Source organism: Grammomys surdaster, unplaced genomic scaffold (genome assembly GCF_004785775.1).
Source record: "Grammomys surdaster isolate TR1022 unplaced genomic scaffold, NIH_TR_1.0 126278, whole genome shotgun sequence".
Lineage (NCBI taxonomy): Eukaryota > Metazoa > Chordata > Mammalia > Rodentia > Muridae > Grammomys > Grammomys surdaster.
The window spans coordinates 7,334,280-7,349,802 of record NW_021621078.1 but is presented as its reverse complement, the minus strand read 5'-3'; the positions used below and the strand labels follow the sequence as shown (position 1 = coordinate 7,349,802).

At 51.2% G+C, this 15,523-nt stretch overlaps 1 protein-coding gene across 2 annotated transcripts in view; it reads left to right on the top strand.

The window, feature by feature from the left end:
* Positions 1-15,148, top strand: part of Slc43a2 (solute carrier family 43 member 2) — a 40,552-nt gene extending 25,404 nt beyond the window's left edge. For both annotated transcript variants that reach the window (XM_028759247.1, XM_028759246.1), the window contains exons 6-14: positions 2,194-2,286; positions 3,909-4,042; positions 4,129-4,331; positions 4,564-4,710; positions 7,831-7,969; positions 9,213-9,342; positions 11,923-11,996; positions 13,137-13,260; positions 13,701-15,148. In XM_028759247.1, coding sequence (XP_028615080.1) covers positions 2,194-2,286; positions 3,909-4,042; positions 4,129-4,331; positions 4,564-4,710; positions 7,831-7,969; positions 9,213-9,342; positions 11,923-11,996; positions 13,137-13,260; positions 13,701-13,862 — 1,206 coding nt within the window. In that variant the 3' untranslated portion in view covers positions 13,863-15,148. The remainder of the gene's footprint in view (positions 1-2,193; positions 2,287-3,908; positions 4,043-4,128; positions 4,332-4,563; positions 4,711-7,830; positions 7,970-9,212; positions 9,343-11,922; positions 11,997-13,136; positions 13,261-13,700) is intronic.
* The last annotated feature ends 375 nt before the right edge of the window (positions 15,149-15,523 follow it).

Genomic DNA, 15,523 nt, shown 5'->3' with positions numbered 1-15,523 from the left:
CAGGTTGTGAGCCTTGGCAGCAAAAGTGCCTTTACCTAGGAGCCATCACTCACTCACTCTGTCTGTCTGACTGACTGCCTGTAATTTACTGAGGCAGGGTCTCACTCTGTGACCCTGGCTGTCTTGGAAATTGTTGTGTAGACCAGGCTGGCCTTTAACTCACAGAGATCCACTTGCCTTTGCCTCCCAAGTGCTAGAATTAAAAGTGTGCACTGCCAAAAAAAAAAAAAAAAAAAAAATGCTGGGCGGTGGTGGCGCACGCCTTTAATCCCAGCTCTTGGGAGGCAGAGACAGGCGGATTTCTGAGTTCGAGGCCAGCCTGGTCTACAGAGTGGGTTCCAGGACAGCCAGGGCTACACAGAGAAACCCTGTCTCGAAAAACAAACAAAAAAAAAAGTGTGTACTGCTAAACCCTGCCTCTTCCTTTTTTTTTTTTTTTTTTTTTTTTTGAGGCTGGATCTTGCTATGTAGCCAAGTTGGCCTGAAATTTACTATGCAGACCAAGCTGACCTCATACTTGGAGTGATCCTCCTGCCTCTGCCTATCTTGGAGCATAGACAGTTAAAAAAAAATTTTTTTTGATCTATGTCCATTGTTTATTTAGTTAGTCAAGAGCAAAACCAGGCAAAAATAATGAGAGACAGGCATAGTGTCACAGCTTAACCCCATTTGGTAGCAAGGAATGGGCTTGCAGTGGCCCTCTCTAGTCTTGATAGGGTCTTGCTATGCCTCCAGTGGCCTAGGTTTTAAGTCCTCTCTTTCTGCCTGAGTGCCACGCTTCTGGGTATGCTCAGGCTACAGTCACGATAATTAAACAAAAAGGACCCCAGACAACAAGAAAAGGAGCAGCACTTAGTCTCACTCACACTGGATGAATTTAGTGAGATAGGTGGACACAACTCTCAAGAGAATGTCCCCAGCGCCAGTAGCACTTTTGATGACATGGTACAGGCTCCTGAGCTGGGAGAAGAGTTATGGCTGTTTGTGGGCAGGACATGCCTTGCTCTGGTGTGTTGGAATCCATCCATGGGCTTCTCTGTGTAGCCCTGGCTGTCTTGGAACTCACTCTGTAGTCCAGCCTGGCCTCAAACCCAGAAATCTACCTGCCTCTGCCTCCTTTGTGATGGGATTAAAGATGTGCCCCCACCATGCCTCACGTTTTTTAAGTTGTTTTATTCCCATGAGTGTTTTGTCTCTGTGTAAATGTATGTAATTGGTGTGTGCCATACACAGAGGCCAGGAGGTGTTGGAGTTAAGGATGACTGTGAGCTACCCTGTCAGTCCTGAGAACCAAACCCAGGTCCTCTGCAAGAGCAATAAAAGCTTGTAACTCCTGAGCTGTGGCTCTAGCCCAGATTGTGGTGTCTTAGCAGGACTGTTTCTGCAGAATCCTTGAAATCATTTCAGATGGACCCTGTCTTGCTTTGCACCTGTACTCAGAGTGGTCGTGTTAAAAACAGCCAGAGCCTTCCTAATTTTGGTTTTCTAGAGGTGCTAGGTGACTCCCAGGGTAGTCTTGGGTTGGAACAAACCCTCTACTTACACTCAAACTCAGGCAGGAATTGGGAAGCCACCTGTCATGTTAGGACTGTGATTGGCACCTTCCAGAAACATACTCTCAAAACCAAAAGCAGCTTTTGCTGACATCTGGTCTTTCTGGGACGCTGATATTTTTATTTATAAAATGACACTCATTTCCCCAAATAGATTCTTATTTTTAACGGGCTTTCTCCCTTTGAGGGGACTTAAGGCTCTGTGACACCTCCTTCAAAAACAGCAACTCTGTATGGTAAGGGCCCTGGCCTGTGTCAGGAGTGGTGGGGCAGTGTGCAGTCATGTCTTTTCTCCATCTCGGTCCAGGAAGGGAAAGAAAGCTTGCCATTAATTGATGACAATTGCCTAGACTGCTGTGCTGTGAATTCCACAGAGGGAGAGTGGCTGAGACGTGAGGCCTGGCCATTGCTAGCTGCTCACTTCCCTTCTCCCTTAGGCGAGTCGAACTTGGCCCAGGACAGCTATGAATGCAGCCCAACACAAAGTCATAAACTTACCTAGAACCTTCCTGGCATTCTTGTAAGCTCAATTGCGTAGTTCTCTGGTATGAATTTTGCAGATGACAGTGTTGCGTCACAAAGTCAAAAGGTGAGATGTACCTGTGACCTAAGCCTGCCTTTCTTCCATCCATCCCCTCAGCTGCCCAATATGTTCGGTGACCTTCGGTCCACATTTATTGCCTTGATGATTGGATCCTACGCTTCCTCAGCAGTTACCTTCCCAGGAATCAAGGTGAGGGTGTGGCCAGCCCTTGTCTCTTCACCTCCCAGCTCAAGCTTTTTCCTAGCATCTGGGCAGAGGCCTCCGCCTAGGCCACTGCAGTCTCTCTGAAGAGAGATGTCATTGTGAAACCCTAGGGTGACCCCTCCCACCTAGGCAGGATGCACCTGGCACTACAGGAGCAAGAAAAGAAAACCACTGGGCCCTGGAAGAGGGGAGCTTGAGCGTTGTTCTGTGGTGTGTGACCACCGACTGCCTGGGGAAGGGAAAGTAGGCGAGCTTGCCTCCGGGAACCTCCAGCCTGTTGATGTGGGGCTGTTGCTGCCCATTAGCCAGAGCTCTGCTGTCCGCCAAGTTGGTTCAGCTGTTTCCCTCCCAGGCAGAATTCTGAGCCTGTGGAAGTCACATGGCACCAGGAAGAAGCCTGGGCTCAGAATCTCCTAGGCTAGGGTCCCTCCCCTTTTCTGTTGCTCTGTCAGATTATCATCAAGGGCTCTTCTCTCCTCCCGTGCTGGCATCAAGGTGAAGCCCACTTCAGGGGTATGAGGTGCTGTGGTGATGAGAGGAGGGGGCTCAGGTGTAGGCTGGGAACATGGGGGTCCGTGTGCTGGCTGGTAGGAATCTGTCCAGCCACCCTGTGAACTTCTTCCTGTTCCTGGATGGTGGAGGAAACAGAAGTGCTGGCCTCTGCTTAGGGAGCTGGGCAGATACATGACATGCTAAAGTGCTCTAGAGGACCCTCATGTTGGGTCTGGGAAGAAACGGGGATGATCAAGACAGGCCTAGGGGCACGGGCCTGTAATCAAAACTACTAAGGAAGCTGAGGCAGGAGAGGGTGGACAGGTCAAGGGCAACCTGGGCAAGTTCGTCTCTACTCATCTCATTGGTTTTTAAGGGCCATGAGTAAAGTTCACTGGTAGACAGTTGACAAGCACACGGGAGACCCCAAGTTTAATTTCTGGTACTTAAGAAAAGAAAGTAGGGAAGAGGAAAAAAAGAAATAGTGTCAATTGGTGCTAAAATGTTTGGTCCTCTGCCTGGATCGTCACTAATCCTGGCCGAAGCCCTCGCTCAGTGTAGCATCAACACCTGTTTCCCAGAGGAGCCAAAGGACCTGTGTCCATCGGTCTCCTCTGTGTCTGGAGTGCCTGCCATGTGTATACTTAGAGGCTAGAGAAACATCAGTGGATGGCAGGTTCCTGTCCTTGGGGAACTAGACTGACAGTCAAGCAGAATGGCTAGACCGCTTGTGATCCCAACACTCTGAATGTGGAGGCAGGAGGATCACGAGTTTGAGGCCAGCCAGGGCTACATGAGAACCTGTCTCAAAGCAGAGGGGAAAAACTCTCAGAAGAAGCAGAAAAATCTTAGCCAGCACTGTTCACTGTGACCCAGCAAGACAGACATGACAGCGATAACTCAGTCACCTTTTAAGATGCTGACATTTGTTTCAAATTGGATTCTAGCTTCAGACAGGTTGGGATTATCAGAACATGGGGTTTCAAGTAGCCACACTGCTCAGCTTACAGGGTTGTGCCTTTCTATACGGCCCAGCACGGTGATAGCTCTCAACTTTCTCCTGCCCATCGCCCATTCTGGCTTCCCATTGATAATACTGCCCCCTCTCCTGACAGCTCATCTATGACGCCGGTGTCTCCTTCATTGTCATCCTAGTAGTCTGGGCTGGCTGCTCTGGCCTGGTTTTCTTCAACTGTTTCTTCAACTGGCCACTAGAGCCCTTCCCAGGACCAGAGGACATGGACTACTCGTAAGTTAGTCATGCTCACTGCCCTACCCTCACACCAGCCAGGGTCCCAGGCAGCAACCAACAAGCACCCTTCCTGTGGCTGCTAGGGTGAAGATCAAGTTCAGCTGGCTAGGCTTTGACCACAAGATCACAGGGAAGCAGTTCTACAAGCAGGTGACCACAGTGGGGCGCCGCCTGAGCGTGGGCAGCTCCATGCGGACTGCCAAGGAGCAAGCCGCCCTGCAGGAGGGCCACAAGCTGTGTCTATCCACAGTCGACCTGGAGGTGAAGTGCCAGCCTGATGCTGCAGGTACCCAGAACACGACTCTCCCCATGGCCCCTTGATTGGGAATCATTGGCTGAGGCTCTGTGTGTATCCTCTCACTGCATACTCACTCTGTCCTAAAGGGGGAGAGGTACCTGATTCACACTGAGTTCCACAGAGCTTAGGGAGTCTGCTGATGAGTGTCAAGGCCATAGACCAGCAGGGTGCTGGGTGGGCCATGTTTCCTGGCCCTCAGCCCCATGCCTTCTTCCCACAGCGGCCCCCTCATTCATGCACAGTGTGTTCAGCCCCATCCTGCTGCTCAGCCTGGTTACCATGTGTGTCACACAGCTGCGGCTCATCTTCTACATGGGGGCCATGAACAGCATCCTTGAGTTCCTGGTCAGCGGGGACCAGCAGACAGGTGAGTGTCCCCTGGGCCTTCACTGATGCATCCCTCCAGCCCCTCCAGCTGACTGTACTATGTGACCTAGATCAGGAGGGCTGTGAAGTCCTCTGAGGCCCTGCTAGCTTGTCGGGGCTGTCATGTTGACTGTTCTTTTATGTCCCCATCAGGGTTTTCCCAGCTAAGAAGGGAGAGGACTGAAATAGCGCTGTGTGTATAGGGTGTGGGGTGAATGCTTTCAGTGCCAATGGGGAGGGTTGAGGGCCGTCTGTACTGAGAACACTGCCCAAAGCAGAAGACAGCAGCCCAGCCCCACGCCCATCACATCCCCGATCTGAAGGGACTGGCTTGGCATTTGGATGACTTGGGAGCTGAAGGAGGACCTTTGTCCCGACTGAGGACTCAGGGTCAGTGGGGGCCCACTCTATGATCGCTGTCCCGCCCTGGGAACCTGGGAAAACAGAGGCTTCCAGGAACAAAGTACTCCAGTTGAGGCTTGTTCACTCTGGGAAGCAGAACTGATAACCCACAGGAAAACAGCAGCAGGTCTTGAGCTGACAAGGGGCTTTGCTTCGCAGAGAAAGCCAGTACTTCCCCGGGGCCTGGCTGACTCAGCTTTAGTCATCCTGAGCAAGCAGGACAAACACTCGGCAAATCCTCTCTGTCGGCAGTCTCACCAGCCTGCCCAGCCTGCCACTTTCTTTTGTTGGCTAACTTGTTTTTACTGAGGGAAAGATAACGCAGTCCTTGCAAGGAGCCAAATACCAGTTTTTCTGAAGGGACAGGAAGGCCTGCTTTCACAGAGGGAAAAGCTCCAGGCACCTAATGGCTTCTCGGTGGGGAGAAAAAGTAGAAAGAACCTGAATGTAATGAGCAAAAACGTCGCCATGGGGACAGTGATGGCCTCAGGGTCCTTATGGGAGGAAAAGACTGTGTTTAATCCAGTGATAATTTCCTAACTTGTTTGTTTATTTGTTTGTTTTGAGACTGTATTTCTCTGTGTAGCCCTGGCTGTCTGTAGACCAGGCTAGCCTCCAACCCACAGATCTGCCTGCCTCTGCCTCTCGAGAGCTGGAGGGATCAAAGGTGTACGCCACCACTGTCCGGCTATAATTTTCTAACTTTATATCCCTGGGACATTTTTTTTTTTTAAAGCTATGGGATCTTGAGCAGGAATGTGGCTCAGGTGGTAGAGTGCTTTCTCAGCGGTCGTGACACCTGCACCACGTAAGTGGGCACAGTGATGACTGTAATCGCAGCACTCTAGAGGTGGAAGCTGAAAGACGAGGTGTTCAAAGTCATCCGAGGTGGCAGAGCACACTGGAGGGCTGCGTGGGCTGGGGGGAGTATATTTGGATGGGCCTTGCTTGCTGCTTTGCTTTGCCTCTCCAGGCACCTTCCTGCTTCAGTCTCCTGGAGCTATGACTACAAGTGTGGGCCACCCTACCTAGTAGAATATTTTTATGTTTTGTTTTGTTTTGTTTTCTTTTCCACATTTCATTTGAGATGTGGTAGGCTAGGCTGACGTGGAACTTGCTTAGTAGACCAGGTTGGCTTCAGATAGTAGGTAATCTTCCTGTCTCAACCAGGGACTGGAATTAATCTTCTGATATTTCACTTAAATAAAAATCTTTCACTGGGACCAGTTCAACAGGTAAAAATGCTTGTTGCTCATGTGGAAGTCAGAGCACAGTGGTCAGGAGTTGGTTCTCTTTGTCCCCTGTGGATTTAATCCCAGCACTCAGAAGGCAGAGGCAGGTGAATCTCTGTGAGTTCAAGACCAGCCTGGTCTACAGAGCAAGTTCTATCTAGAACAGCCATGGCTACACAGAGAAACCTTGTCTTAAAAAAGACAAAACAGAAAAAAAAAAAAAAAAGATGAAAATTCTAATACACTCCCACAATCTCAGGTACTAGGCAGACTGAGGCAGGAAGATTATGAGTCCAGTTTGGCTACACAATAAAATCTTATCTAGAAAAACAAAAACAAAACAAATAAAAAATCCTGTCAGCTTCAAGAAATAGAGGGGCTCAGGAGAAGAAGTCTGGAGTAGAGAAGACAGGCACTAAGTTCCCCTAGACGCCAGGGTCCCGCACCCACAGGCCTGGCTCTGCTCAGAAGGGCTGCCCTGGGGTCAGGGAGCTGAAGGAAGAAGCCTGGCTGTCTAGGGAGACTTGTGGTGTCAGATGACTGTGTGCCTGGCACGGAGCCTCTGACCTTTCTTCTCTCTGAGTGCAGCTGGAGGTGACAGTGACAGAGCAGCTCTCCCACAGGGCCACATGCTAGAACTCTGGTTCTGCCAGGCCTGCTGCCTTCAGCAGGCTGCTTCCTCATCATGGTGCCAGAGCAGGGCCTGACACACCAGCATGCTCATGATGAGTAGCCAGCAGCCAGGAGAATTATTAGCTCTTTCACATCCAACCCCGGAGCTGGAGTGGGCAAGGCCTTCATTGAGGGAAGAGGGTCTCTCGGGAAGTGGGGTATGTGTTGTGAGCTAGCCCATTTCCTGACTCATTTGTACCTTCTGCCACTAACCCCTCTCCTTTCTGCTTTTCCACCTTTGCGCTCTCGAAGTGATGGCAACTGGTAAGCCAGGGCTTTGTCAGGAAACATTACAACACTCCTCAGCATTCTCTGTTCAACCCAGAGGCTTCTTGCCTCAAATATCAAACATCCCTCTTGACTAAACTGGTGGGATAAGGGTAGGACACTCAGGGGTCAACTGGTTTTTGTCCCCACCTCTATAATTTTAAATCTCTTTGAAGATAGAAGCCCTGACATCTGAGTCTCTGGGAACAGTGCCTTCCTGGGGGCATAAAAAGATGGTCAGTCACATATAAAGCCCCGGTTATGGGCATTGGTATTTTGTGGTTTCCAAGTCAGAGTGACTTCCTGAAACTTTGGAGAGTGGGTCATTATGACATGCTGGATTTTAATAGCTGTTTTGGGGAACGCAACAGAGGCTTAGAGCAGAAAATTGGCCTTTGTTCTAGCTTTGATTTGAGCAGTTAAGGTTCCCTGCAACCCACAGTGATCAAGAGGCTCCAAGCAGACCTCTGAGGACCCATAGAGTCCGCTCAAGCTGCTCCCCAGGGCCGTGTGCCTGGAGCTCCCGTGACGTGCGTTTTCTTCCCCAGTTGCCCTCTATACCTCCATCTTTGGAGCACTCCAGCTGCTCTGCCTGCTGACAGCTCCTGTCATCGGCTACATCATGGACTGGAGGCTGAAAGAGTGTGAAGATACTTCTGAAGAGCCTGAGGAGAAAGACAGCGCTCAGTACGTAGGCCACAGCCCATTTGCAGCCCCCAGAGAAAGACAGCTGAGACAGATATTAGGCAGGGCCTGGTGGACAGGAGCGGACCCTTGCAAGCTCAACACCCATTGTTCCCACCTCTGTGGACATTTTCTGATATGATGCTGTTTGGGAGATGCTGAGGTAGATGAAAGGAGAGGAAACCCAGGACCACAGGCTGGCACTCACATTGTTGGCACGAGCCATACAAGGGGCCTAACTTAGAGCCACTGGCCACTGGGGTTCATTCCACTCACTTGAGTTGTAGACTACTCTAACCGAATGTGCTAACGATGTGCTGACTATGAAGATTAAACAAGACTCTGGAGCCCTGCTTTACGGAAGGGCCGGGCTCTGAGATCCGAGGATGAGTTAAATGCTGTTGTCGACAACCCCTGTCACGTGACAGGCTGTTACCTACTGTGCCAGGCCCAATGCCAAGCATTTAACACAGTATCTCAGCTCAGCTTCAGTGCCATGATGCAACATGTGCTAGCATTGTACCCACTTTACAGATGAGGGGACAGGGCTAGGAGTTTGAGTCTTCTTTCAGAGGTGGTATAGTTAAAGTGGTAGGCCTGGGAATTGCTGCCCTCCTTTGCACAATTGCTGCTCATTCTTGTGATCATCCATGAGGTTTCAGTGTGGGTGGTGTGGCTGGAATCAGTAATAGTTAATCCACAAGGAAATAATTACAGAGACTCTCTGTTATCTAGGTTAGGCCCTAGAGCCAAAAGGCTATTTGCCATCCTGGTTCCATCTGCTGTGTATTTGGTTCCCTTCACCCTATCCTGCCCCGCGAGGCGAAACCAATGCACTCCCTTATTTGGCTTATCATCTGGTTTATTAACCAGCTTCCTGCACGATACCGGTGCACTGGGGCTTTGCTGGTCCTCCTCGAAGGGCCACTCTCTGCTCCTCCCCCTCCCTGCCATCAGCAGAGCTCACTAAGCAGGGGGTGTGGGGGATGTGGGGTGGAGTGGGGGTGGGGATGGAGGTGGTGAAGCTGTCTTCTCAGCTGTGAGAGCTTCCATTCTAATCAGCCTCCACTCAGCTGAGACAGCAGCCCAGAGAGTGTCCCCACTGCTGGGCTAAGGTGTGGTTGTCTGGCCTGGCATCAGTCCACATACTGGGATCCCTGAGGCCTGACTTTTTGGGGATGGCCCACCTTCCCCCAGGGAGCCACCCCCAACGCCACCCTAAGTCCTGTGTGCCCTTTCCCTACAGAGGTGAGAAGAAGCAGAAGCGAGACAGGCAGATTCAGAAAGTCACTAACGCCATGCGGGCCTTCGCCTTCACTAACGTGCTGCTTGTGGGTTTCGGGGTGACCTGCCTCATTCCTAATCTGCCTCTACAGGTACGTTTGGGGAGAGGGAAGACTACGTTGGGAATGGGACACAAATGAGGGGTTTTTAGAGGCTAAAATGTGCATTCAGTCTTCGTTCATTCAGTTTGGCCATCTGCCAGTATTTGCTGGGGGTCTGCTTAGCCTCCGCCACGCCCCAGCTCTGAGTTTGAGGCCTGTGAGCTGTGAGCACCAGCTTTCTTTCACAGGACTCTTCTCCAAGAAGGCTCCTTGTTCTTCTCCATCCTCGGACACCTTGCATGCCGTGGGTACCACCATGGTCTGTTTCCTGGAACTGTATGGTTTTGCATTTCCTCAGACAGTTGAAATCTTACATCTGAAGAGGTTTTGGCCAAGACAGAGTGTAGTGGTGCACGTTTGTAATCCCAGCAGAGACAGCAGTGTCCACGTGACTGGGATCCTGGAGAGAACAGACAATGACTGGGCCTGGCTTGGTGTCAGGGTTCAAAGGTTTAATTCCTTTATACAGGATTTCTTTTGTCTTTTGAAACAGAGTTTCTGTGTAGCCCAGGCTGGCCTCAGACTGGATCCTCCCGGCTTAGCCCTTCAAGTGCTAGGATTAAAATAAGAACGCACCACCATACTTTGCCCCCACACTAGATTTCTGAGTTTTCTGAAACCTGACTTGTTCAAGTTTGTAAGCCAAGTAGACTTTGCACCTGGCCCCACCCTTTGGTGGGTGAAAACGTTCTAGCAGTCTGTCTGGGCCCGGGTCCCAGGTTTACAAGGTGAAGGGATGCCCGATAGCATTGCTTTCACTGGGCGTAGCCCAAGTGCATCATCGTCTCACACCAGCTCTGGAGGCTCTTTGTTTACAAGGTGCCAGGTGTTGAGCTATATTGAACACACAGGTGTGCACACCCACAGGCACTGTCACACATACGTGCTGGTACTGGGTGTACAGACCAGAGTAAGCCCTGGGAGACTTGCGTCAGTTCCAGGTGGGGAAATCCTCACAGACACTTATCTTGACCATATTGTCTAACGGCGGGGAGATGCTCAGTGGAAGACAGCCACCTGCTCTTTGTGTAACTCAGTTTTCACTGAGGGCCAGTTTTGAAAAGGCAGCAATGCATTTGAAGGAAGAGACAGCCTGTGTAAATCCACATCTGCGTAGCTTTTCAAGCTACTGCCCGACCTGTGAGGAGTAGCCCCGGCCCCTCCAGGACCTCTGCACAGCACACTTGTATATGTGAAATAAATGAATGGAATTCTTTAAAGAGAAAAGCTTATCCCGGAGCCAGAGAGATGGCTCAGAGGTTAAGAGCACTGACTGCTCTTCCCGAGGTCCTGAGTTCAATTCCCAGCAACCACATGGTGGTTCACAACCATCTGTAATGGGATCTGATGCCATCTTCTGGTGTGTCTGAAGATAGCTACAGTGTACTCATATACATTAAATATTTAAATAAATAAGTCTTTGAGAAGCTTATCTCAGCACTCAGGAGACAGAGGCAGGAGGATCTCTGTGATTTCAAGGCCACAGAGGTTCACATAGTGAGTTCCAGGAAAGCCAGGACAGAAAAACCCTGTCTCAAAAAAAAAAAAAAAAAAAGACCTTAAAATACCTCTTTTGTGCATATGGGCATTTTACCTCCATGTGTAACTCTGTGTCCCAAGTGTGGGAAATTGTCTACAAAGGCCAGAAGGAGGCATCAGATTCCCTAGTTGCAGATAGTAGTCAGCTGCCATCCATGTTGGTGTTAGGAACTGAATGAGATCCTCTGGAAGAGCAGGCAGTGTTCTCAACGACTGGGTTATCTCTCTAGTTTCAATTTACATTATTGTAATTATAAAAATGAGGACCTAGAAAGATGGTTCAGTGGCTGCTCTTGTGCAAGGACCTGAGTTCAGTTCCCAACACCCAACGCCCACATGGTGACTCAGAACTGTCTGTAACTCTAGTTTCAAGGAATTTTCTGGACTCTGGCACAAGTTACACACATGGTGCACTGACACACATAACTAAAATTAAAATATATGTATTTATACAGGCCTGTGGTTATCAGGCTGTGACTACTAAATTGTTCTTTTTAATGATACAAAATGTTGGGCTGGAGAGATGGCTCAGCGGTTAAGAGCACTGACTGCTCTTCCAGAGGTCCTGAGTTCAATTCCCAGCAACCACATGGTGGCTCACAACACCTGTAATGGGATCTGATGCCTTCTTCTGGTGTGTCTGAAGAGAGCAATAGTGTACTCATATACATAAAATAAATAATTCTTTAAAAAAAATGATACAAAATGTTTTATCAAAGGTCAGGCATAGTGGCACATAACTTTAACCCCAGTACTGTGGAGGCAGAGGCAAGCAGATCTTTGTGAGTTCAAGGCCAGCCTTGTCTACATAGAGTTCTAGGGCAGCCAGGAATACACAGTGAGGTCTTGTCTCAAAAAAAAACAAACCAACCAGAACAAAAGAAAACAAAAGGGTGTTCTGCACTAGAGAGCTGGTAACATCCAACTCCAGGTGGCTGCCGTCCCTGTGCCCGAGTCTCCAGAGCCAGAGGGCAAGGACAGAGGTCCTGAGGGTCATGCTCATGGTCTGCTCTCCCTGCTTCCCTCCCTCAGATCTTCTCCTTCGTCCTGCACACAATTGTGCGAGGATTCATCCACTCTGCCGTAGGGGGCCTATATGCTGCTGTGTAAGTCCTGGAAGCTCTGGGTGGTATGGTGGCCCTAACCCGAGGGGACTGCTGATGGCAGTGAGACCCTGGAACTAGCCTATCTTGCCCTGCTGGCATGTGTCATGTTGTATCAGGGGACATGAACTAGGGTTTCTGCTGTCTGTGTCAGAAAAGGCCATCATCCACACCTGACAGCAGGTGAGTCAGTAGGCAGACAGCTGGGTGCCCACAAGCCTTGGCATTTCACACGAAGTCAGCCTCTCAGCTAGGGTCAGTGCCTTCGAGCCCCAGGCATTGCTGTTCAGCCAAGTCCTGGCACTGTCTCTGGCTGCTCACTGGGACAGGGTTGGGTTCTGGATGCCTGAAGCTAAATACTTAAGTGTAAATAGTTCTCCACAGGGCCAGTGACATGAGTAACTGGTCCCAGAAAGTCCTGGGCTGTCCTCACCCGGGACCTCAGAGGGCCATTTGCTGGCCACAACCTCCTTGGACCCCAACTACAGGGAAACCTACATCTTTTCCAAGAAGCTACACAGCTGTTCCTCCCTCTTTTGCTCAGGGCTTGGCCCACAAATTGAAACTCAAGTCCCATCATCCACCATCTGTGACCATGAATATAGCTCCTTGTTCAGGGCTCCCTTGTACCTCTGGGGCAGAGCCTGGTGTTCCCTGAGATTAAGCCCAGAACTCCTTCCTTCTTTAAGCAACATCCGACAGGGTCATTCCAGGTCTGCCTGTCCCCTGCCTTGCTCCCCCCACCCACCCCAAGGCCTGGAGGAAGTTGCGGCTGCCCTGGCAGGGTATGAGGGAGTCGGGCAAGAGCTGTGATGCCGAGTTTCCGTGATTGTGCAATACTCCTGGAGGGGGGTACAGCAGAGCCAGGCTCAGCCTCCAACCTGCTCCCCGGGAATGTTTCCCAAGCCGCAGACTGCTGGCACCATGCTTTCCACCCCGCTCAGCCCCACACCCACAGGGTGAGGGCACATTTGAGTATGGAGCCTCAGGGGCCTGCACCCAACCCTCCTGAGGCTGATACTGCCTCTCCCTACAGGCACCAATGGTGCAGCCCTGGTTAGCAGCATACCTGAGGCAGGCCAGTGAGGGACTTGGGAAGCCTGTGACCGGTGCTGGCTGTGATGGGTCTCATTGCCCCAACAGGTACCCCTCCACACAGTTTGGTAGCCTCACAGGACTGCAGTCCCTGGTCAGTGCACTCTTTGCTCTCCTGCAGCAGCCGCTGTTTCTGGCCATGATGGGTCCTCTTGGAGGAGACCCTCTGTGGGTAAGAAGGGTCAGGGTGTCTCTCCGTTCTGCTCCTGGGATGTGGGGCCCAAGGACAACAGGTAGTAAGGGAATGTTGGACAGTACCCAGTCAGGGGTCCCTTGTGGATGGTGGCCAGGTAGGAGGAGAATAGTGGCTTCTCTGGATTTGATTCTGGGGTGAATCCCAGGCGTTCTATCCAAAGACCAGCATTCTCATCCAGGTGTCATGGGTTGTCCCAGCCCCAGCCTATATCCCTGGCGGCTGCTGAGTGGCACATGGAGCACTGGGGAATTTAGATGCTGGGATGTGGATTGACAGCCAGGACCTCGTGAACCTCTTTAGTTTTGAGTCTTTTCTATGTGACCCCCTCCCTCCCCCCCCCCAGACCTGCGTGAGCGGGAGGGTGCTGCCTTGCATGAACGTAGCTCCCTCTCACAGCCCGCTCCTCACCGTCCCAGGTGAACGTGGGTCTGCTCGCCATGAGCATGCTGGGCTTCTGCCTGCCACTTTACCTGATTTGCTACCGGCGCCAGCTGGAGAGGCAGCTTCAACAGAAGAGGGAAGACAGCAAGCTGTTCCTTAAGATCAATGGCTCATCCAACCGGGAGGCCTTCGTGTAGTGCCCGCCCACCGCCTCAGAGTTGTGGTCTCCTGCCTGTGCTTCAGTGACTGACTGCAGTCACCTCCCCGCCCCAGGATCCCATGCACTCCCTGGATCCTGCCCTTCACCACACTGGAGTCCATACTTCCTCAAAAAACTCTGGCCCTGCCATGGAGTGCTGGTGTGGAGGGACAGGAGAGGGCCGGGACAAATGAACCTCCCTACTGCCAGAAGCCGGGCTGCCCTGGCCTAGCTGTCACCCCAGGGGCTCTGGAGTCTTGGATCTCCGTGGGGCTTGTACCTGGAGCCAAGGGGACCTCTCCAGCAAGCATTTTGTTTCCCTCTCTCACTGGTCTGGATTCTGCCTCTTGCCAAAGCAGAGGGGCCTGCTATCCTCTACCCACACTACCTGTCCCTGAGCTGCATGCCCACCAACCACACCCACCTGAGGACAAAGGCTTACACTGTCTGCACTCCCCTAGCTCGGCCCCTTACCTCCCCTGGCCAGTCTGGCTGCCTGAGGAAGGAAGGACCCGCTTCCTGTTGTTGGTGCTAACCCCTTTGTAATCCCAAGATCCCCACCCGCCCCCTGTGGCTGGTCCCTGGCCCCTCTTTTCCTTGAAGGCCTGTGGAGAAGGTCCCCGTCTCAGGCTGGGGAAGGAGTGGAGGGCAGAATATTTACAGAAAGCCTCAAGAGCCATGGGCAAGGCTTCTTCCTCAGGAGCCGGAGAAGTCTATCTCTGCTGGCACGCTTTGTTCCAGTCTACAACCTGAAGGGAACTAAGGGGACACCACAAGGGCACCCTTCCACCCACACACAGCTGTTTTTCTGGGGTGGAAATAAGGTGGTGACTGGTAGACATGAAGAGCCAAGCCTAAGTAGGAAAGAGGATTAGTGAGTAACTGAGGGGTGTGTGTTTGTGTGGTACGTGTGTCTGCGTGTGTATTTATGGTAGAAGGCTAGCCCTGGGGGCTGCTTTTATCAGAGTGGACCAGACTAGAAGCCAGCCAGTCCTACAGCAGACTCAAAATGGGAGTCAGCCTTGCTTTATGATGGGGACCTGTGCGTGGCCGTGTGATCACAGTGCCCCCTGCTGGCAGACTCCATCAGGGCACTGGAGCTGTTCACGTGGGAGCTGGCCTGCCTGGCTCACTAACCCACCTTACCTTGACAACCCCTACAAACCCTGTCTGAGACCTCCTGGGGTGCCAAGAGGGGTGCATTGGTTTTTAAGTTTATAGTTTTCTCTTAAGTTTTATCATGATTCTTTTTATGAAGCAATAAATCCATTTTCCTGTTGGTAATGGATGCCCCTCCTCGCATATCAGTTGATTACTGTATGTGCCTGTTTTATATTTGAGAGACAGGGCAAGAGGTTTTTCCAGGAGGAGGAAAAAAAAAAAAGAAGCCAGACATAGTGGCACACATGTTAATCCCAGCACTTGGAAAGCTGAAGCAGGCCAAGAGTTCGAGGCCAGTCTGGTCTACTTGGAGAGTTCTAGCACTATATAGTCAGAGCCTATAGATGTCCTGCTAGTGACAAACCCAGCTGCACCTGGGTGCTTACCACCTGAGTGACATGTCCGGGGAGGGGCATGGGCAAAGAAAAGCCCTGACTACCCCGTACTCCAGGGAAATGGGACTGTGGAGAAATGTGGGCTGTCCTCATTGCTGTCTGT